Source organism: Cynocephalus volans, chromosome 6, assembly GCF_027409185.1.
Source record: "Cynocephalus volans isolate mCynVol1 chromosome 6, mCynVol1.pri, whole genome shotgun sequence".
Taxonomy (NCBI): domain Eukaryota; kingdom Metazoa; phylum Chordata; class Mammalia; order Dermoptera; family Cynocephalidae; genus Cynocephalus; species Cynocephalus volans.
In genome coordinates, this window is record NC_084465.1 from 24,838,647 (window position 1) to 24,862,918 (window position 24,272).

At 38.0% G+C, this 24,272-nt stretch overlaps 2 protein-coding genes across 23 annotated transcripts in view; one reads left to right on the forward strand and one right to left on the reverse strand.

Moving 5' to 3' along the window:
- PODXL (podocalyxin like) overlaps positions 1 to 4,804 on the forward strand; it is a 43,552-nt gene extending 38,748 nt beyond the window's left edge. Inside the window, exon 10 of the mRNA XM_063101014.1 lies at positions 276 to 4,804. Coding sequence (XP_062957084.1) covers positions 276 to 473 — 198 coding nt within the window. The 3' untranslated portion in view covers positions 474 to 4,804. The remainder of the gene's footprint in view (positions 1 to 275) is intronic.
- Positions 4,805 to 16,467: 11,663 nt separating this feature from the next.
- The window catches only part of MKLN1 (muskelin 1), a 335,447-nt gene continuing 327,642 nt past the window's right edge, over positions 16,468 to 24,272 (reverse strand). For all 22 annotated transcript variants that reach the window (XM_063099596.1, XM_063099591.1, XM_063099577.1 and 19 more), the window contains one exon: positions 16,468 to 16,808. In XM_063099596.1, coding sequence (XP_062955666.1) covers positions 16,687 to 16,808 — 122 coding nt within the window. In that variant the 3' untranslated portion in view covers positions 16,468 to 16,686. The remainder of the gene's footprint in view (positions 16,809 to 24,272) is intronic.

Sequence of the window (24,272 nt, forward strand, 5' to 3'; positions counted from 1 at the left end):
GGGAAGGAATGGAGGCAAGAGGAAAGAGCTTAGAGGTCTCAGGAGAGCAAAATCCATATCCACTGACTGGCCACCTGAGTGAGCTGAGGTGAACCAGGCACTTAGGATACCACCTCCAGAGCAGCCAGCCCCCACACGTGAGCAGCAAGTGCTCGCTTTAGCCAAACTGGGGTCCCTGGGTTGGCGGGCTACATGTGTTACAGTAAGACTTTTTAAGTAAGGCCAGTAGCCCTCCAAAATGACCCTTTCTCCCTGGGTTCTATTCTCCCCTCTAGCAACGACTAACAGAGGAGCTGCAGACAGTGGAGAACGGTTACCATGACAACCCGACTCTGGAAGTGATGGAGACCTCTTCTGAGATGCAGGAGAAGAAGGTGGTCAACCTTAATGGGGAGCTGGGGGACAGCTGGATCGTCCCTCTGGACAACCTGACGAAGGACGATCTCGAGGAGGAAGAAGACACACACCTCTAATCGGGCCTGCTGGTGGCCGCCCGCAGCCCCGCAGAGCTCCATGCGGACCACCCAAAGTGCCGTTTGGACAGGGGAGGAAATCTCCTTCCCATTTGAGGAGGGAAGACAGGGGAGGGACAGTGGACTCTGAGTGTTACCTCCTCCCAATACCCCCCACGCCTTAATTTTCCCCTTTTCAAGCAGGACAAATCACATTCTGTCTAGTTTCCTCTTGTAAAATAACCCACTAGTGCCTGAGCTCAGTGCTTCTGGAAGATGAGAGAGAGCCATGTAAGGGACTTCAGAGATCATCTAGTGGAATCCCTTCATTTCACAGGTGGGGTTACTGAGGCCTAAAGAGAGTAAGTGACTTGACACAGCCACCTGATGACAGTCAGGATGGAAACAAAGACACCCTTCCCCTTAGTCCAGTGCTCATTTTCACCCCTCCATAGCCGCCCTGATTGGGGAACTCAGCTGGTGAATGGGCTGAAGGGAGAGCAGGCCCTATCCTGTCCCAGTGGGATCTGATCACTTCCAAGTACATGCCCAAGTTTTCTATTTCCCACCCCATCCTTGTCTGCCAGAGTTCCTGCCCCCTTCAATTTCCCCCCTCCCTTCACTCAATTTTTATTCCCACTTCGTCACAGGGCCCCTGGGGTTAGCATAGGACCTTCATGATCTTGAACTCCTTGTTCTGGATTCTGATTTGCTTGCATTTGCTTAGTGAGATTGGGACTTAGCCCACACAAGACTCCAGTGTGAATGAGGTCTGCTTGAGGGATTTGTGCACAGATGAGGAGAGAAGGGGAAGCTCTTCATCCCCGGTGGCCTCTGCAGTGCACCTGGTTAGGGGTCAGCACTAACACTGGCCCGTGTCCCAAGGTGCTTCTTGAAGAGGCTCCCCAATATCTCCTGTGGCCTTCCATGCCCACAGGGGACTGAAATCTGCAGTAGCTGCTGAAAGCAAAGTGTTCCTATTTTGTTCACTGCTTAGCTGGTGGGGGTGAAGACTCAAGCTGGGGACCCCCTGAGACCCAGAGTGAGAGAGCAATAGCTGTAGGACAGACCTCTCCCAGGGCCCCCAGTCAGCAGAGATGTGTCTTAGCTGACAATGGATTGACACAGCCAGGAGGGACAGGCTCTACTCTCTATTTCATAGGAAACTCAGGGACTTTTCAAGTTGCTGGGAGTTTGTTATATGTGTTTGTTTGTTTGTTTTTTAATCCAGCCCTCCACTGCCAAAGGCCAAAGCTCAAATTGTTGGAAACTTGCCGTTAGCTCATCTCCCTGATTCTGAGCCTCCTGTGTGCAGGGAAAGAAAGGCTCAGAACATATGCCGTGCAGTTTAGGGTGCAGAAGGGCGGTTTATTCCCAGTGACTTGTTGCAGTCCTGGCATGAAGTTAGGCCTCGCTGTTTCCTCTTCTCTATAGTCCTAAAGGGGCTGCTGTAGTTCTCCTGCAGTTTCTGGAGGCATCTCAGGGAAACACAAAGCCATGCCTCTTCCTGGTAGAGGGTTTGTATGGGCTCAGCAGTTAGCTGCCATATAGAAGGCTCCTGAGGACTGGACACAGTGAGGTTTAATTTGATTTTCTGAGAAAGGGGAATCCTGCGTGGAATTTCGAACTTTGGCCATGGTCTCTATTGTTCCTGAGCATAAATTCCCTGGAGCCAAGTAAGAAGATGGGCAGAACTTCTTAAGGGAATTAAAACTTATTTTAGGGCAAAAAGTTGCAACACCAGGGTTTTCCAGGCAGACCCAGACTGCAGTAGTTCTGGTGAAACAGGCTATGTATGTGCTTCGGGGCAGCTTATTTTTAAGAAAGGTGCAGGGCAGGGAGGAGAGAGTCAAGGGAGGATCTCTGTCCTTCCCGGGCTGCCTTGATTACTTCTTTATACTCTGTAGCTGTTTGAAATCCTAGGGTAAAAGGAAGGCCAGGGGTTCAAGTAGGGCTCCCAGCAAGTTTCCTGAGAGAAGAGATGCTAGGTTAACAAGGATCCAAGAGCATTTTCCCTCATTCTCTAGCATCTGGAGGTTAGGCAGGATGGAGAACAGTGCCAGTTTTGGGGGAAATAGAGGAAATCTTATTAGCCCTGGAAAGAACCAAACCAGCATTTGGTTCTTTCCGGCCAGTGGGTTTCTGTCATGGCCTCTGTGAGAGAGGCCAGACTGGATTATTACTTCTTTGCTGACTCTGGGTCACGTTTCACCAGTCAAGGCTTTCAACAGAGGCAGCAAATATGCCTCTGCAAACTGACCAAGGCTGCAACCCCAAGGCCTCTTGGAGAGAGGTGGTGACTGGCAAGGACCAGAGAACAGAAATTATGTCATTATGCCTGGTCAAGAGGAATGACTATGGTTCTATCCAAGGAGAACCTGGAGAAGCTTTGGGCTTATTCAGAGGTTTCTTCTTTTTGTGTATCCAAATTGTGTTGCTCTAGCCTTTTAGGGCAACTTCAGACTCCAGTACCTTCCCTTGCCCTTGCTGCTGGGACATTCGTGTCAACGGGCTACACAGCCATGCATCTGTAATGGTCATTTTCTTCCCCCATCTTTACTGGGTTCTAAATGCTGTCTGGTAATTCAGATGCTGGGGCTGAGAAGAGGTAAGAGGAACACTGGGAGCTCAGCAGGACTTTAAGTGAGCTGTACGAAAGAGAGGTTATGAACTCTTTATTTCAATGGCTAACTATGGTTTCCCCAAGCTGCACAAAAGGCCAGTAATTATGAATCCGATGATTGGACAAAAGCCAGCAAGAAGCATGCTTTTGTGTGAGTGGGGAGAGAAGCAGCAGTGCTTATGAAGGAGGTACAGAATATTCTTTGCATCGTAAAACACAATACGGGTTCAATCCAGTCTAGACACCAGATTTTTTCCCCCTCTTGATAAGGAAAGCTAGCAAAGAGTTTATTTAAACCACTTCTTGAGCTTTATCTTTTTTGACAATATAATGGAGAAACATTGAAGAACAAGTTCAAATTGATATATATACATATTTTTTGATAATGTAAATAAAACAGCCACATGTTAACCCACCCTGCACTGCTTTAAGTGAATATACTTTGAAAAAACATTTGTTAGCTGAGATGGCTAAGCTTTTTTTTCTCTGAATAGGAATGTAAATGTCTATCTGATTAGGAATGACAAGCTTTTAATTTTTTTTTTTTAACAAAAAATGAAACATAACAAGACAGGCTGATGACAAAGTATTTGTCTTGCAGATCGAGTGCTTTTACTTCAAAATATGACCCTCACCTCCTCCCTAGCAGTCCCACCCCATTATAGTCAAGGTTGGAATCAGTGTGCACTAGTTAGAAGGTGACACTGTAGTCATAAGGAGTGGGTTTTACAGATCTAGTCCAATCTTTTTCTACAGAAAAAGAACCTGAAGTCCAGAAAGACATAATGATTTGGCTAAAATTACATGGTTAGGGACAAATAGGATTAAAACCTGGATCCACAGACTGTCCAGTGCTATGTGCCTCAAAGGAATCAGTGAATTAAGGACTGCCGCTCATAGGCACCAGAATAACACAAAGGACAGCATTCCCTTCCCAAATCTTACCCCAGCCAAGCTAGGGAGAGCAAGAAAACAAAAATGGGAGCCCCACTGGGCTTCTCCACTTCTCAGTCATTTAGGTCTAAGATGTAAACATACAATTCTTTCTGCCAAGAAACAGTTTTGAATGAGCTTTTACATATGGAACTTCTACTAGCAGGACTATGGGTCAAAGGGAACAAGCTAGGGGGAGACAGGGCAAGAGTAAAACAATGGCATAGCTTTTGTCATTGTCACTAGCTGAAAACCCAACGCTGAGTGAAAGGAGGGAATTCCTAATTGATGTGGGTCTTTGTTATTAGCGAATGTTAAAGTTTGCCCAGGAGACTGCAGGAACGTGTCTTCGTGGACAGGGGTCTGAAGTACACTGGAATTTACTGAGAAACTTATTTGTAAAGATTGTAGTTAATTATTGCATTTTCTTACAAAAATATATTTTGGAAAATTGTATACTATTAAAGTGTTTTTGTGTAAGCTGGTTCAGTCCCTGGTATTTTGCTCCAGTTGGCTTAAGTTCCTCACATGTGCGTGAGGCTCATCACCAAAGCACCCGAGGCCATCACGTGGGTCCCATGAATGCAGCACCTTGCTCTTAGTTATGCTCGCTGAACTACGCACAGAGAGCAGGAGAAAAGGAGGGAAACTGAGGAAAAGGAAAAGGGAGACCTTGGAGGTGGCGATGGTTCTCCACGTGATCTCAGCCTGTCCCCCAACATTGCTTTATAAATGTACTGTCCTCTCTCCTTCCGCCTCACATACAAACATGAATCACCACCACCAGAGGTCCCAAGGCGGCTGCTGATCCCTGCTCAGGTATGAAAACACTGGCAAGAGACCAAACAAATAAAAATATAAACAAAGCAGCTCTGTTCTGTCCCTGTTTCTGCCCATCAAAGGATCTGTTTACTTGCCACAAAAGGCTTCTGCCTGTCCCTGTACCTAGTGGAGGAGGAGGAGGTTCAGGGAAGGAATGGTCAGAGATGATTCTGATTCTCTTTATCTCTAAGGTGACGTTATCTACATCTGTATGTTTCCTCACTGCAAGGAGGAAACATCATCATTCCCAACTTGCAGAACTTAACTGTCAGGTAGATCTGGTCCATATTCTTAGCTGTTAGACAATCTCTTTTGGCATCTTAACAGTTTACAAAGCATTTCCATATCTTATTTAGGAATTGTCACCACTCTACATAGGAAAATTAGGTGCAGAGGTAAAGTGTTTTCTGAGATTACATAGCCATTTATTTTTTTATTTTTTTAAAAAGATGACCGGCAAGGGGATCTCAGCCCTTGGCTTGGTGTTGTCAACACCACGCTCAGCCAGTGAGCAAACCGGCCATCCCTATATAGGATCCGAACCCCTGGCGTTGGTGTTATCAGCACCGCACTCTACCGAGTGAGCCACGGGCCAGCCTTACATAGCCATTTAAATGGTAGTGCCAGGCCTTGATTTCACATCTTTTCTCTTTAGTCCTGCATTCTTTTTTCAATACATTAATGCTTGCATTCCAATAACAACAAAGTACACTTCTAGAATGCAACTGCTATTACAATGTGATTTTCCTTTCATATGGGAGTTCTGAAAGGCAGTTAACACCCAGAAGGGTGGGCCAGAATTGGACCAGGGGTATTTTGAGGTTAATTTCCAGAGTTTGCCAAGGATACAGAAAAGAGTCCAAGTACCAGGAACTCACACAGGACCCTGGCCATGCTTGAGGCATACTGTTCTAAGGGAGTGACTCATAATTTATCATGGGCTACAAATTAGACCTAAGACTCCATTCTCTTCCTGAGTAGGTCATTGACCCTGCTCCCTGCTGACAACCAAGAGACACTCTGAGTTGTCATTTAAAATTTGTTATGCTTCTGTCACTCACAAACCTCTGCATCCTATAAATCCCTTCCAGACCACTTATTTCTTCTGTACCCTACCCCAAGGGGAGAAAAAAAAAAAAGGAAGACTATAATTAACACTACTGATAAATACTGAGCATTTCTCTAAGACCTTGGCATTTTATAGACGGAAAAAATCAAAGTGATCCTAGCAAACAAGTTCTGCTGCCAATATTTACTTAACAGATGTAGAAAAATGAGGCAGAGAAGTTGAGACTGTGCCCAGCACTACACAGAAGTCACTGGTGGACCTGGAAATAAAAACCAGGATTCTTGACTCCTAGGCTCTCCACCCTATGGCTCAAGTTCAGATGGTAGATGTATAATGTGTCTATGTACATTGCCAAGTGTCCTAATCTCTCCTCTTGGGATTTGCCAGCCATCAAAATTCACCAGCACAGTGCTGGACAGACCACTTGTACCTGTAGTTTTCCTTTTTCCCTGTAACGAGAATGTCTCTGGCAAGGATAAAACTGCCTGCCTTTGTTTTTCCTGGGTGAGGAAAGCTCCCTGTGAACATTATAGAAGCCATAGAGCAATGATGGGAAGATAACTCCAAACATCACCCTCTGCTGACCCCCCCCATGTCATAAAAAGCCCCAAGTCTCCACTCTCCTCCTCCTCTTCTCCTTCCAAGACATGTAAAAGGCAAAGGAAGATGTGGCATAGCACGTGCTAAGGAGAAACATCATCAATTAGTATTTATGTTTACACCAGGACTAGCATAGGCCTCAGGGGAGCCATCGGTTGGTCTTTTCAGTCATACTTTCAGAATCTGAAGGATTAGTGGCAAAGAATGTTTCCTTTATTTACAAGGAAAAATTTTTTTTGTAATTCCTATGAACTCTGTGGCTGACATTTATGAGAACTTACGTGTGTATGGGCACACACGGCTATTTCCCTATTAGATGTTGGATTATCTTCCTTGGACAAGTGGAAGCCCCCAAAGTAACAACTTCCAATTTCTGCAGGTCTCCACATTCACTTGATGAGGGAGCCGCTGGCATCTCCACTATGTTTAGCACCAAGTTTTCTTTGTTTATTGCTGTCTTCCTGCCAGAAGACAGTGACAGATATATCAAGGGCGGTGTCCCACATTTTGATCCTTTTGAATTAATTCTCTGGGGGATTAACCAAGTAAAGGCCAATTCCTTATCACTGCACCTCATGTTTTCCTGTTATGAGAACACAAAGAAATGCTACTTGTGAGCTGCACTCAAAGCACACCCTAGAAATGAAAGCTACGCAGTATAGTATGAATTATTTGATTTGTAAATTGAGAAAACACAATCCCAATTTTGAGTAAAATTAGCTAATAACTCACCCCAGAATACAAGATCACACAGCCAAGAAAATGTAAATGAGATCTGGAGATGAAAAGGGCCAAGGGAAGATCTCCTGGTTATTGAGAGTATCTGGAGAGCTCACACAAGTCAACCCTCACAATCCAGTGTCATTATGTGGCCTATTTCTGAGTTTATTTTTTTCAGGATTTTCTTTCCCCGTCATTGGGGATAGGGACCAGAATTTTTTTCTTTGCAACACCTTCAGGTTTTCTCCCTTTACTCTGTTCTATAATTAATTTTCTATTTCAGTTCAGTTTTCTTCTTCCAGTTCCTAATCTGTACAGGTACATGCCCCTTAAAGAAAACCTGGAAAAACACATGTCCAAGTCTGCAAAAGAGATGAAAGAGCAGATGGGAAAACACTTCATGAAATAATTTACTGGTGTTCTTTAAAAATGGGAACTTCCCGCAGAAACTTTGTGAGCTCAACCAGTACTTCTACATTGAAACCCTGTCTCAAAGGAAAACACTCAAAGGCCCTCCTTGTATAGTGTATCCTTTTCCACCTTTGGAAGCCTGAATAAAACTTACCTTTTTTGAGGGAAAAATATAACTATTAAGTACGTAAACATTTTAAAAGCTGACTTCAAAAGTAGTTTTAATGAACACAACAGACAGACATCTTGCAGTGTCCATATATAACTTTTTATTAAGAAAATGAACAAAATACATTTCTTTCTTCATATGTACATTACATACAGCATAATTCTACAATTGCAATTGTTCAGCAGATCACTCATTTATTTATTCACAAAGTAGTGTTAACATTTACCAAATCTGGGATCAAATAGTTATTTGCATTGAAAAAAAATTCCTAAAACATCCATATAGATTGGACAAAAGTAAGATAAACCAGAGAGGATTATGATGGGAATGGGGAAGACTGCAAAAATAACACAGCCCAAAATGACTCAAAACAAATGATGTTAGATCTGCTACCAGAAAGCACTTCTATTTAAAAGCTCCAACTAGCTCATGCCAGCTTTCCAGAGTTCCTTCATGATTTCCATTTCTGATCAAGGTACTTTAGGTAACCCCACATTGCCAGATAAGAAAATGAGTCTCATCTGAAACACTACTGAGGTGCAAAACTTCTCAATCTTAGCTGGTATGCAGAGAAATACAGTTTTTTGAGAGACACCTGCTTAAGCATGATAAGGAACTCTTGTTTCATGGACTCCTCGCTTACATTTATGTTCATTTTGTCTGTTTTTCTTTTGTTTTGCTTTCCTCTGTGCCTTTGAAAAGTACCTCATCCTTTTTGTGTCAGTTGAATTATGGCCATGTAAAAAAGTCCACCCTTAATAGAAGGCTCCTCGTGGTATGAATATGCTCCATATGCCCATAATGGTGCATAAAGGGCTTAGAAATTCAAATGAGTCTTAGAGATGAAATTTCCAATGGCCTGAACAAGGCAGCTCCCTCTGTAGCTGCTGGATAATATCTTACATCCAAAGTTCAGGCTTAAAGATACTTAATTATTTTCAGACTGTCTAGAAAAGGGCAATGTTTAAAGGAATATAAGGGTACTTCAAAAAGTTCATGGAAAGATTTATATTTTAATTCTTTTTCCCATAAATTTTTGAAGTACCCTCATATAAGTAAAGGTGGGGACATATGCTTGCAGACTAGTCCTTACCCACAGGTAAAAGAAAATGGCTGTGTTGGAACTTTTTTTTAACTTTTGAAGAGGTCTCATCAATTATTAGTGGTTTTCCTTCTTTACATTTAGTAACTTCCTAATTTTCTATGATAAGCATTTTTATAATCATAAAAATCAATAAAGGTTATTAAAGTCCCATAAGAGATATTTAACATTCTCCAACTTTCAGATGAGCTGACTGCTGTAACACCATATTTCCAGTCCAGGAGATATTCTCACAAAGAGAAGGAGCCATCCACAGCATGAAGAAGCAGGTCTGGAAAGACAGATTCTACTGGCTCTGGATGGAGATTTGTCTTTTTTCTCAATCTAATTTCCAGTCCAACTTTGGTTTTGAGGATCTACCTCTATCAAAAGGGATCTTAATTTCTGGCTGCTGAGTACTTCTAATTTATAAAAATATAATAACTGACTTTTTCAAACATCTTTCCCAAGCTGCTTATAAACATGCCATTTTGGAAAGATGGAATACTGTCTGCTCCTAAGACCAAGACAAGAAAAAGTGGTCCTCTCTTAGCTTTCCTGTACTCTTCTTCTGAGGCTGAAGACTCAACTGTACATAGCTTTTGCAGTGGTGGCAAAGGAAGGAAATCTCTTTAAAAACAAAAATATATATACATATCCATAAAATAATCTGCTCACAGAAAAATGTCAATTATTTTGCAACTTCTAAATTGAGCTGAAGACTATACATAAAGGATAATTAATACAATCTAATTTAATTCATTTCAAAACACATTTCACACAAGTCAAAAAAGTAAGCTGGCTTAAAGAATAACACAATTACAGCATCTCTTGCCTAGGCTAAATGTAATGCTTACTAAAGGAAATCCACTTTTATTTTTCTAAACAAATGGTTTACAACTGAGGACAAAAATCATTTACAAATGGTCAGTCGCCAAAATCATTTGTGCGAAAGGGAAAAAAAAAAAAAATCTCAAGGAGATCAAATACATAGATTTTTTTAAAGAAATATATCTTCCCCCATAGTAGACTACTCATTTAACCTTTTGGACTTTGATATCCTATTATCAAGTTTGGGGTTGGGCTGACAATTACTTTTGTATGTCTTATAACTATGTACTCAGTGCTTTTACAAGTATAGCTAATGTGTATATGTAAAATTAAGCCAAGTCTTTACAAAGGTAGAAGTATCTTAGGACTTTTAAAGTAGGCAACTAAAAAATGGAAAGCCACACATCTCTGTCCTGTTTTCCTCACTTCATCTCAAGAAGGTAAATACAGCAACTCCAAGGCAATCTGCTAAAACAGTCACTGCAAACATCTGATGGCATGGCCCTAATGGTATAAGATGCTCTCCTTTGTTGCAACTGAATTTGTAAAGCTGTGTCAGCTGCAGTGGAATTTAGACTTATTCTAGATACCTTCCCTAATTTAATCAATCACTTTATGAACGTGGGGACCTAAAAACTAAACCAAAACTATTAAATTACTTCTAACAACAAGCCCAGAATTCACATATTTCTTGGTAAAGCAAAACAAACAGAGACTCTTGGGATTACGTATAATTTATTTTAAAGCATGGAAACTGTTAGTTTAATACTATATGGGTTATAAGTTATACATAAAATAATTTACTTCCTATTTTATTATTTTTAATTTTTTTTAAAGGGGATCTGAAACCTTGACCTCAGTGTTATAATACTGTGCTCTAACCAACTGAGCTAAATGGCCAGCCCCCTTTTCTTATTTAAAGGGCTAGAAAATACACCAACCAGTTGACACTAGCTAAACTAACAAAGACTTTCCTGAGATTTGTTAACAAAGGAGAAAAAGCAAGATCAGAATTGGCTATTTGAGCAACTCCTTAATCGTGCACACAGGCCTATTCAGTATATCACACACACAGTGTTTCTCCTTCCTGCCAATTAATTGGCACTCATTAAGTACTGAATGAAACTGAGGAGTGATGATCTCAGGCTGGTATTCATGTGGCAGACAGCTCAGATATCTAACTACTGCAAATGCCAGCATCCCAGATGGTACAGAGCCATGTTGCAGCAAGAGCTTAAACTCGGTGAATAAGCAAGTCCTTTGGGATCCCCAAAATTGCATGTTAAAATGTTTTACTGCTGGTTTTCCCTCTGGATCCTTATCCAGGAATGGGCTGCACATAAGTAACTGCTTACCTAGTTTAAGATCTATCCATTACACTGGGTTTTCTGTCTTATTCTGAGATCTCTAACTGCGATCTGGGAGAAGGGGAGAAATGTAACTAACCAAGAAATGCTGCTGTCCGAAAACTATTCAGAATAACTGAATACTCTAGAAATGGAAGCTTTAATCCCTTTTTACAGACTTCTTCCCAGCACTGCACTAATTAAATTATTTTAGGGTTAGACATGAAGAGCTTTCTTTTTCATTTAGATTTGTCATCCTTCAAATCCATGAGTAAAAAGCTCCTATTTTTCCTTCTCTAACATATATCTCCTCTCCTCTCTGGTTGTGTTCTGAGGTTCAATACTTCGGAGTCAAAATGCCTTAGGTGGGTAAAACAGGACACTGCACACAAATGCTGGGGCTGTTTGAAGAGCAGATAAAAACGAAAATATATTATTTCATAAATATAAGTGATATCTCAACACTGGTTTACTTCCCTACCAAACACTTCCCTTTTTTAAATTGTTAACTTTATAGTTCTTAAATAACATCCACATAAAATTCTGTTTTCTTTCTAGAAAGTTTGGCAGTTTTGGGGGACATGATAGCATATTAGCAAATAATATTAGCAAAAAAACTAGAACCAACCTTTGATTTTTGTGTTTTTAAGTTGTAAACGGGGATCTAGTTCAAGATCTATAACTTCAGAGTTCTACTTGACAGAAAAAGGCAGACAGTGATAGGGATTCCGACGAGGGCATTTCTCTCTACACGACTAGATCCTCGAATTTACCATAACCTCTAATGACTCCTTAGGTTAAGGGCTACAGAAGCTACGATCAGATGATTTTATTTCCTGGCTGTGACTTGGGAAAAAGATTTAGTCATTAGAAACTGGAACTAAATTCACATTCTTGAGGGGAAGAGACATTTATATGGCTATATTATATTTATTTTTATTTAAGAAGAAAATGAACACCAATCATTTCATGGCAATCAAAGCTATTCCTAATATTCAACTATATTAGAAATTGAAAGTCAATTCTTAACACAAATTCCAACTTCAGCAGAAAAATCAATGCTACTCATAGAAGTCAGGAACAGGAAAAAAAGAAAAGGCTAAAAAATACAATAAAAATAAAAGACAACAGGCAAATACAAATTCTGGTGGTATGCTGAATTTCATGGGCTCTCTTATGAAGTCTGTACTTTACCAATAGTTCTAGACAATATTTCCTTGTGCCAGGAAAAGAAGCCAATACACGCACCTCCATTAAAGCTGCCACAGCCACTGTTACTATCTCCAGAGGAAAATGACTCAAGTATTTTCACAGCATTATCTGAACATTAATTAATAATATACAATTTTTAATTTCACCATTCTCTTGTCACAAACAAAGATAACAAAGCATGTTCAGAATGACTTTGGTGTTTTTTTTTTTCCAAGCAGTACAATGCTCCTAAGCAATGCCATAGAAAACCTAGGAAGTCTAGGGCTAAAAAAAAAAAAAGTCAAAAGTAAAGTTAAATTAGCTAAGACTAATGGAAACACAATTCACAGTATTTTCTCGGTAGGAAGAAATTATGTATAAATAAAATCTCTAAGCACTTATTGAGAAAAATCAAAAGAGCACTTGGTGAAGAAATCAATATACTACAATAATGAATCTTCCCTCCCCACCCAAAAACAAACAATGGCAACATCAATCAGCTGAGATAGCTCCATATTACTTCAACAAATTTGGAAACGTCTACTTTCGGTGGACATATCGCCAGACTAAAAGTTTTGGATAGCCAAGTCATTTCAGCATTAAAACAAATCACAGGGAGATATAAGCCACAGTCAAAAATCACGAAAGAATAATGTTATTTGACTAATGAGGACAACAAAAAACTTTGAGTTAAAGAGCCCAAAGATTTAACCTACAGTATTGTCACATGAAGACCCTCTAACAAGTATAAACTTTTTCTGGGGGAGCCTGCACATCCCAGATCAAAGACTATTTTAGGATTTTAAAACTTTGTGAAAATTCAGGCAAGACTTTCTGCAAAGGGATGAGACTGCGGATGAATGTTGACTTTTAAGAAAATAAGGATTAGGAAGGGTATTTTTTTAATAGCTAGATGACTTTGTTAGAGTACACATTATAATGATCCCCTCCCACAGAAATCTCAAACCGTAATTGTCAACCGTTGTGCAATATTCAACCAGCTAAGGACTTCACATAACTTTCACTCAGGAAATAATCAAATGACCCACAATTACCCAATGAATTCCATGTAGTGTTAAGAATAATTATAGGGTAACTTCTCCATGTAATTACCATGACACTGAGTATAATTCAGAGAATAAAATCAAACGTACTCCTAAGTGCTTTATGATCCATTAAACAGCACTCTCAATCTCTCTCTGATTAAGTACCTCAAGCTAGTTTTTGTTTGTAGATTAGATTTTAAAACCCTGTTTCATTAAATGAAATCCTGTTAATGTATCTCCATGAACCACTTTTAAGGCAGATGTGAAGAGATTCACTGGAATGATAAGCTGCCAACCATTTATATGCAATATACATATTTTACCCAAGACCGCAGTTTTATAAGCTTAAACAAATCACTTAAACCCAACAAGCCTTTCTATGATAAACCAGTGACTTAACTTTTTAATGTTTTCTATCAGTTTTGACTTATTAGACATGGACAGGTCAGTTTTAGTATAAATGGAAAACAGGTCTAAAAAGATGACCTCGATAAGGGTTAATACCCTGTCAGCTTTAGCATAGAGGTAAGCATCCAAGTCTGAACTCCTTTGCTTGAAAAGGAAAGTGATACACTCTGAATTAATCAGGCTGGCCACGTGAGATCTCTGTCATTCCACAAAATAAAATGCAAATGCATCTGAGAAGTGTCTTTCAAATCAGATCATGAAGCACAAGCACTGAAAATAATATTAGAGATCTGGTCTATTTCTGGCTGAAAATAATATATTCCATTGGGAAAAAGAGAAATGGGAATGAGGCTGAAGTTAGGGATGATAAAATTGAACAAACTGTATCCCATTAATTAATGTGTCTAAAGCATCAGCGAGATGTTTCAGCTTGGGACTCATTAAACTAGAATGAAAGAATTTTTAAGTAGTAAAGCACATGTACTTGGCTACCTAAATAATGTATCTAAACATCAAATTAATTATTTAAATCATATTACACTGCTGGAATTATTGGAAATGCATGTAGTTTCTCACTAAATACATAAACAAGTTTCAAATCATGGTTCTGATGTGAAATGTCATGCATGTGTCAATCTTGGTCATGGGTATATGAAGTCCTACATTCTCTGCAATCATTCTTGGCAGTGCTTCATTAAACCCCACAGTACAGATTCTGACTTATCTAGTCAATGGCCTCCTCAGGAAGTCTATCACACTTAGGCAACACTAAATGTTTCACTATGATTCAACTCCATTTAAGAATGGTTGTTTAAAAAAAAAAAATTCCAGAAATGATGGGGGAAAACTCCACCTAAATAAAATGAAGGTGAAATTAAAACAAACATTCATTTAAAATAATAATAATAATACTAGCTAAGAAGCAATTAGGAAGAAACAAAAACAAACAAAATCAATGAGTTCAAGAACTGAGTTTCCTCCAAGTAATATGAAGTCAAAGAACTGACCTATGAAAAAAACTACAAAAACACAATAAAGATAAATGGCAGAATTTCATTTGGTTAATTTTTAAAGTGCCAGAATTCACAGGAAGCAAAACTCGAGCTTTTAAATTTAGGCAGTCTTATCAAGTTTAAATTCTTCTCTGTTGACCTTCTGATTTGCACCTTTCTCCACAAAACAAGGTTTAATAGGTTACAATATTAGTGATATTAATATCTTATGTTCTTAACTGTCACTCAGGGGAATCACTTTATGAAACTGTACAAGTACATAAGTAGACTGTATTTACTCAACTGTACGATCAACTGGTTATTCTGCAGCTACACAATTTGGTACTTGCTGAATTATATAGTATATCTTTCACAAGATAACGTACAGATCTAACTATTTAATACATCATTACTGATTGTTTTGGGATGCCTGGAAAGCCAAGGAGTTCATGATTCAAGCCTAAAAATGACAAAAATATATTCTGTCCATCTCCCAAAGAAGTAAAATAATGTAATAAGGGCAGAGCAAAGAGGGATCTCAAAGTCTCATTCCTATATATGACACTTTCTGAAAGTGCAGATCAGCTTCTTTTTCTTTGGTAATGCTTAATCTTACTACCCAGGGGCATACTCAATCCCATAAATTCACTCACTTTTAGGAGCCACTGGACTGATGGACATTTATTATATCGAGTCTGCTTTCAGCATGGTACGTTATCATACAACACACTTTTTGATCAAGTGTGAGTGCCTGCTAGATGTAGGTTTTGCATACTGCATTCCACAGCACCTCATGGGAAGATATCCCCTATCCATCACACACAAAAATAAGGATCTGTGGAAAAGCCCATCTGCAATAACTTTTTTTCTGTTTAATGAAAAAATATTCACACCATTATTTTTCCTTTTCTCCATTTAAAAAAAGCCTGGTCTATGTGCTTAATGAGATGCCTTTCAGTGGACAACCACAAACCATTACTCTTCAAAATATCAATGTATAGAAGCAGATGCAAGAAGCTGATGTGTATGGAAATAATGAAAGTCTACCTGTGGAAACTCACCCGCCCAGATGAAAATGCTACTAAGAGATAGCACAAAGGAGAAATTAAAGACCTGGTTCTGTATAGCTATGCTTGAGCAAAGAGTAATTTTTCCAAAATTGCTATAAAGATATTAATAAACATATTAATCCTACTAGATCCCTCCTGCTGGTCATCTTTTAGAATGGCTCTTGAATGTTCTCAAGTATAGTCTCCTCATTTTTAAGGTTTCTGTGACTCGGTCAGATGCTATTGTAAGATCTACTATAAAATATATCATTATAGAAATAGTCTATTCCAATCTCAAATAGGTGCCTTGGTCAACCTTGAGTTTCATTTTTTTAGTTCTATGGCAAGGAGTGCAAATTTGAGTCCTCTGTTCTGCCTACTGTTTAATGTAATATAAGACAAGTCAACATAGACACATATATCACTTTAACATATATCAATTGTCCTACAGAACTATATATACCTGTTATGAAGTAAAGAGGTAAACAAGTGACTCACTTACAAGCAGTTGTGTGATGTGAGGTAAAGTGACATGGGAAGGGAAGAGAAAGAAGGCCAAACAACCAACAACAACATATCCAAAATTCTTATAGCACTGAGTCTATTAATAGTGCTTATTTCTCCCAGATAAAAAAAAAAGAAAAATTTAAAAAGGGTAATCTGCCTAATTTCTTCCTTTATACTCATTCTTAAAAGTTAAAGTAAGAAAAAATATATATATATATTTAAATGGAAAGTATACCAATTTCACTTTATTAGCCTTTAGGAATAGGATGAAATTTATGGGGTTGAGGTCAGGTATGAACGAAGAGTGTTAACTTTGTGATGGTAACTCTGGTACAGTCCTCAATCACTGCAGCTTAATTATCGGTCAATAGAGTTGCAATCCAAAACACTGAAAGCGGATGCCTGTTCTTCATTTGTGTGTCCAGTGACTCTTCAGTTACAGTGTGATGAGGTCTACCAGGTTGCCTTTAGGAGGAGTCATGCTGTCAGGAAAGAAATTTACCAAGGTGTCAAAGAGTTGAGTTCTTTGAGCATAGGTGTGATCCACATCCGAAAAGCCTGGTGAAGAAGAGATACAAAGAAATTCATCCACTGTGTTTAAAACTCAACATGTCATAGAAAAGCTAGTTGAGACTAGCGGCAATGTATAATGGAAAAACCAAAATCAAATTAGGCTTCAAAACCAGATAAATTCTACTGATCTACTACCTGGCAGTTGTGTGGTTTTAAGTAAATCAATCAGACTTTCTGGCTTTCAGCTTTTCTGTTTCCTCAGCTGTACATCTGTGATAATCCTGTTTACTTCATAGGGTTATTGCTCAGACTCAATGCAATAACATGAAAAGCACCTCACAAAATGACTGGCACTTTAGTAACTAAATAATATCGATTTATCTTCTCTTTCTTAGAAGGTTTTTCCTCTGCTAGTCCAGAAAAGAAGAAATCTCACTCCCCTTTTCTGACTTTTTAATGCTTCTAACCCACGAAAATTTCTTTGATAATAAAAATATAATAAAATCAAAATGAAACAGGTATTAAGTTCTCTAAAAACAAAAGGCCCTGAGAGCTGGAAGTAGTCTCAGAGAACTGAGTGAAATGTAGATGACTGAGGGAAAGAAATACATGTACAATATGCAGAATGGTATCTGGCCCATAGTAAATACCACACATTTATGGTACTATGCACCAGGTTCTATGCTAAGCACACATTATATGAGAAATAGAGCAACGAACTACTTTTATCCAGATAAACCCTAGAAAGTAGGTGGCATTCTTAAAAAGTGAGGACTGTTAAGCTAAAGAATTTTTCCCCCTTAACCCCTAATAAACATTTGATTTTGAAGTTCACTCTGCCCAAAGGAATACTGAGTGAGATGCCTCCTTCTTTTAGTCAGCTGGTATACTCTTCACAGCTGCTTCAGACTTCTTACCCACAAATGAGGTGTTTAAATGATGAAATAAATGATTTCCATATTCCTAACTGAGACATGAGAGACTTACTGAGTGCCATCATAAAGAATTATACATGCTGTGATACTCAGTGAAGACTACTTCAAATTGGACTAATTTTCATTCAACTCAAAATACAGTTTTAGGTCCAATCTCTTTTAATTTTGTAAAGAACAAGAATAGAACATAACATTGCCAAAGATACCAGTTTCCTGGAAGGAACATAAACAATGCCTCAAGAACAGTACATTCCTTTATAATTTTTAAAAAGTTTTATTATTGTTATTTTAAGTTTGAGGGAAAATGTTTACTCCTTTGAGCTGACCTTAAGATTTAACGCAGCCTAATGTCATATCATAGAAAAGAATGGAAGAAAATACTCCAGAATATTAACAAAGATTATCTCTTAATGCTGAGGTTATAATTTTTTTCCTATTTTATGCTTTTCTGAATTTTCCAAGTTGCTTTATTTTCAACTTTTTATTTTGAAAACTTTCAAACTCACAGAAAAGTTTCAGGAATAGTAAATTGAACACTCAGATACCTTTCACTTAGATTCGTCAATTGTTAACATTTTGCCAAATATGTTCTTATTTTGTGTGTATGTGTGTATACTCCACTCATAATCTTTTTGTGAAACTATTTGGGAGTGAATGGTAGACATCTTCACCCCTAATACTTGAGTTCATTCCAGCTAAGAACAAGAACATTCTTTTAAATAACCATTATAGATTAAATTCAGGAAACTTAACACTGATCTCCCCATAATCTTTTTTATAGTCATTTATTCCACTAATCTAAAATCCAATCTAAGATCACACATTGCATTTAGTCTTCAAGTCTTCAAGTCAGCCATTTCTCCAAGGAGCCTTAATTACTTTTAGTGGCAAATGATATTAGAAACCACAATCAGTTGTGGTAACTTCCAGGGTGTCACTGTTTCTAGGCCTACACATATACATATACTATACACACACTTTTTTTCTCCCCCAAATCATGAGTTCATGCTTTTATTGCTAATTAGAATTTTTAAAAAATCCCACAGGATTCCTTCTCTTCATGCCTCATTCTGTAACTCCTTTCTTCTACCAAGAAAACCCTGCCTCCCAACAACATCATAATATTTACTCATTTGCTCAACTTAAAATACATAAAAAGCAAGTTCTAGAATTAATATACTCATACCACTACCAACAAAAACTCAATATTTGTTTTTATTGTTTTTAGAATATACTGCACTGAGAGTAAACAGTCTAAGCACTATACTAAAAAGGTTTAGTTCTCTCTCTTTTTTCCCTATTAAGTGGTTATTTAGTAATTTGATAAACAGGTTTGTTTCTGTATGTATTCAACTTTACCGTTTTTCCCTTCTTTGTTTTACTTTATTCTTTATTTTATGTTCTGAATTTGTAAAAATGCAGTGGCACATCATATTTTTTTTTTTTGTCTTTTTCGTGACCGTCCACACCGCGCTCAGCCAGTGAGCGCACCGGCCATCCCTATATAGGATCCGAACCTGCGGCGGGAGCGCTGCTGCGCTCCCAGCGCCGCACTCTCCCGAGTGCGCCGCGGGGTCGGCCCAACATCATATTTTTAAGAGAAGATACTGATTCTGCAGTAGTATTCTAATGAAATTATACCTTTTTATGAGATCAAATGGTTTAAGAAGGAAACACTGAGTTCCTACTATGTGCTAGGTATTTTATGTATGACTACATTTCTTGCCACGAAAACAATAAGTAGTTATCACCAATTCCACTTTCAGATGAGACAGATTAGGGAGATTCAGTAATTTAATAAGGTATCAAAGCTGGTGAGGGAAGCGATGGAATATGAATCCATGTCTGTCTGATTCCAAAGCCCATTTATTTATTTTTATTAACTCAGATTTATTTAGTGCTGAAGTTGTAGGGCAATGTGCTAAACTCATTCAATCCTCAAAGGTACATCTTTTATTTTTATATACTATTTACCAATAAGGAAATCGAAACTTACACTATCGTTAGACAAATTGTTAAGCTATGGTGGATCCCTATTCTGGAATAATATGTGTTACTTCATAAGAATACAACAGACCTAGTAAAGTTTTATGGAAACATCTCCAAGTCACATCATTAAATTTTTAGAAATTATGTTGTAGAATATATTTTTATATTATACAGTAAAAAAACTGTACATTTACATATGTGTGTGCACATATACAGTTGATCTTGATTATTCATGTATTTCATATTTGTGAATTTGCCTAGTTGCTAAAATTTATTTGTAAGCCCCAAATCAATACCTATGGCACTTCTTTTTTTTTTTTTTTTTTCTTTTTCGTGACCTGCACTCAGCCAGTGAGTGCACCGGCCATTCCCATATAGGATCCGAACCCGCGGCGGGAGCGTCGCCGCGCTCCCAGCGCCGAACTCTCCCGAGTGCGCCACGGGCTCAGCCCTACCTATGGCACTTCTATGGCCATTCATGGACATGTGCAGAGTGGCAAAATATTTGAGCTGCCACATGCACACATCCCCAGCTGAGGTGGAACTATGTGATGTTCCACCACCTTGTCTCCCCTCTCAAACTATACACAACTATACACAACTGTTCTTTTACATTCTGTTTGGTGCCACATTTTTCACATTTCTGTGATTTCTGTTGGTGACTTCACTGCTTAAAATGGCCTCTAATTATAGTGCTGAAGTGGGGTCTAGTGTTCCAAAGTACAAGAAGGCTGTGATGTACCTTATGGAGAAAACAGGTGTGTTAGAGAAGCTTCATTCAAGTATGAGTTATAGTGCTGTTGACCATGAGTTTAATGTAAATGAATCAACAATATATATTAAATACGGAATCTTTAAATAGAAACATATGTAAGACAGGGTTTATTTGAAAAAATGTCATGACCAGAGGCTCACAGGAACCTAACTCTATATTTCCCATAGAAACAATAATTCTGAATTCACTAATTTAGTGTTCCCTGTGACTTTATAGAACTACTTTGAATAACAAGAATCAACTGGAGCTGTATGTCTCTTTGTATATTTGTGTGCGTGTAAAGATATACAAGATAAGGCAGATATGCGTGATCACATTTAGGTTAGGGAACAGAGATTGGGGGAAGCTGTTTACAGAGAATCTTAAGCTTTATTTGTAGTCAATGTATTTTTAAAAGTATATTAAAAATGGACAGGGGGTCTAGGATATTCATCAACAGTAACACAACTACTTAAGTGGCAGATAGGACAAAAAGGTTATATTGATTCCAAACCTCATGTTCCTAACCACTTTATTTTCACCATAGAGTGGAATGGGGAACTAATCACTCAGAGCAGTGGAAACTGGTATAGCTCAATGAGAGGTAGTATAGTTGGTGGTTTAGAGAATGAGCTCTGAAGCCATACTGACAGGGTTTGAATCCTGCTTTTGCCACTCACTTGCACTCTTCCTGAGCAGGTTACTTTAGCCTCTCTGTGACCCAGTTTTGTCACACACAATAGAGGATCACATACTAGCTACTTCATAAGGTTACTGCGGACATTAAATGAGTTATAACATGCAAGGTGCTTAGAATAGCACCTGGGCCCATAGTAAGTTCTCAGTAAATATTATTAATTAGCTATCACTGTATCACTACTACTCTGACTAAAGACAATGACTACTCTAAAAAGAAAGTGACCTATTAGGAATATACTTTTCACTTAATATCCTACACAGACTAGCTGGCTTTTCCTATTTGTGGTAGGAGAAATAGCAAGAATTCTAATTTTTCTCCTGGCATACAAGTTTTTCTTTAATTTACACTTCCTAGTCCTAATAGTAAACTTATTATTTATAAATCCCCTGTAAACATATGCGCTACAGATAGGAGGCTGAAGGAAGTATCTTGCTGAAATCTAAGTTTGGTGGATATCGCAAAAATATAAAACCTAAAGGACATAAAATGCTATAAAATTCTTAAGGCTTCGGGCCGAGCCCGTGGCGCACTTGGTAGAGTGCTGCGCTGGCAGCGCAGCGACGCTCCCGCCGTGGGTTCGGATCCTATATAGGACTGACCGGTGCACTCACTGGCTGAGTGCCGGTCACGAAAAAAAACGACAAAAAAAAAAAAAAATTCTTAAGGCTTCTAATTCACTAATATCAACAGAGTGACAAAAAGCACTATACTTTAGGCATAAAATATTTTAAACATCATATTCATACTGTAAACTTCTAAAGGGAGTTGTGAAGAATGAAAAGGGCAACATGATCTATAGACCAGATTTTACTTGATATGTACTTTGCTGAAAATAAGCTCAATTGCTCCAATGCATATTTTCTAGAAATGAGGCACAGCTTTAAAATTAGCAAAATGGCTAAGTTCAGTCTTAACAGTACCTACAGCCACAAGAAGCTCTAAAATAAAGATCTTTGGAGATTATTTTTCTCAGAAGTCATTTTTCCAAAACTAAGACAATGTCAGCTGCTTGTAAATCACTCCTCTTCTTTCTGATTCTTTAAAATATTCTACATAACATTAATCAATACTTTAATTCTCACTAAAAGGTTAACATAAATTGGATTAATTCTAAAGGAAGAGAGTCAAAAGTTTGGCTGATGCTAATTTTTGGGGGGAACAGAGTTTAATAAAAAATGATTACCTACACAATGAAAGGCATGGTAAATAACTTTAATAATTTTATTTCAATTCTAATTGGCATAAAGGTAAAATAATCTGCCAGAAAATGAATGAGAGCTAGAACCAAGGACTCTAAATAGGCATAAATCTTTATGAAAAGTACTTTTTAATAATATATCAAATTTCTCATTATTAAAATCAGCATACAACCTGAATTTGCTCCCCATCCAAATCCACCAATTTTTTAAGGTGGGTAATAATAGTACCCTGAATGGAGCATCTACTAAGTGTTTTACTGTGCTAAGTGTTTTCCATAATTATTGCACTTAATTCTCTCAACAATTTGAGGTAAGAACTCTCATTACATCCATTTTATAGATGAAGAAACTGATGATTAGAAAGGTAAAATAACTTGTCCAAGGTCACTTTTAAAATTAGTAGGTCACTATACTACACTCTAACCTCCTAACTATTAAACTATACTGGCTCTCTTCCAACAAAGTAGGGAACAAAACCCCACAGGAATTTTCCCTTTTTGCATTTTTCTCTATTGTGTTTGTATAGTTCTCAGTGTATCTGAGGTTTGTTTAGAATCCAAGTAAAACAAACTGTTCCTGACAAAATATATTAGCTGGCAGTGAATAGGGCAGAGACAGAAGAAAGAAGTTAAGCTGAAGGTAAAATATTATTGATACCACCACCCTAACATATTTAAATTACTGCCAAGAAATTCTTATTCTAAAGGCTAAAAGTAAGTCAGCTAGAGAAAATTTAGTGCTGTTCACAAATAAAATTAAAATAATGGCCTTGAGCTGCGGTACCCACACATAACAAGGCACACATTCATTCAAACTGAATATCTATGTGCTAGGCTCCCGATTCATGTAACACTACTACATCTTTGTTTCAAATGACAGAATTCAGAAGGGCACGAACTCTTTAAAATGATGCTTATACTCAGGTTTTTCATTATCCCAGGACTGTGATTTCTATAGCCTGTAGACATTTTTTTTTAAAAGCCCTCGAGTGTATGAAATAGTGATAAACCACTATCTAAATTTTTAGGTGAGCCTATTGGAGTCATGTTTTACAGCAGTCCGCTCAGTATAGCTCTGTGGAATCCTACATATTCTGGAGTTAGAACTTAGGACTGCAGTTGCTTTGATTAATAGAGAAGCCTCAATTACTTACTATGGAAAAAGAGGCAAGACCCCAAGGAACAATGCTATTTTTCCCATCCCGGTGAAAAGCAACAGAATTATACATATTGTCTTTTTCTTCTAGGTGTAGTTCGCTTTTAAGAGGTGAAAGGACAAACAATGAAGAAATTAAACTGGCATACCAAAGTGTTATTTTATTCTGCATATGAAGAATAGTATTTATATTATATATACTATAAAATTTCAATAATATTGTTCAACTCTGAGGCAAATAATAGTACCTACACCAGTGGGATTAATATACATTCACTGTGTACTCACATTTTCTAATGACAAGAGGAAAGCTGGAAATCCCCACACTTCAAAAGACTACTATCTTGAAAAAAACCTGAAGCTACCAGTAATGAGTTATCTTAATGAAAATATCCTTGAAAATTTACCTGACTAAAGCTCTGAGTTCAGGGACTTCTACAGACTCCCTACTTTACTAGTCTAGTTTAACAACTTTGGTAATTCATTAATATTAAATGGCAGTACTATTAAATGAAGTCTGATGCTTATATCTGAGGTGTTTGACAAAAACCAGTTTCAGCTGGGGCTTATCTTGAACAATTAAGACACCAACAAACAAAATTTCTCAGTTTTAAAAAAGAGATAATTCATTTTCTCTTCTCCCAAAACATTTCATTGCCTACCCCATCACCATTCTCCTGATACCATGCGATTCCTCAAAGGACAAATTGAAAGCAAAAACCATTCAACTAACAGGTGTTATCTCAAAGTAAGTACATCAGTAATATAGCCTGTGTT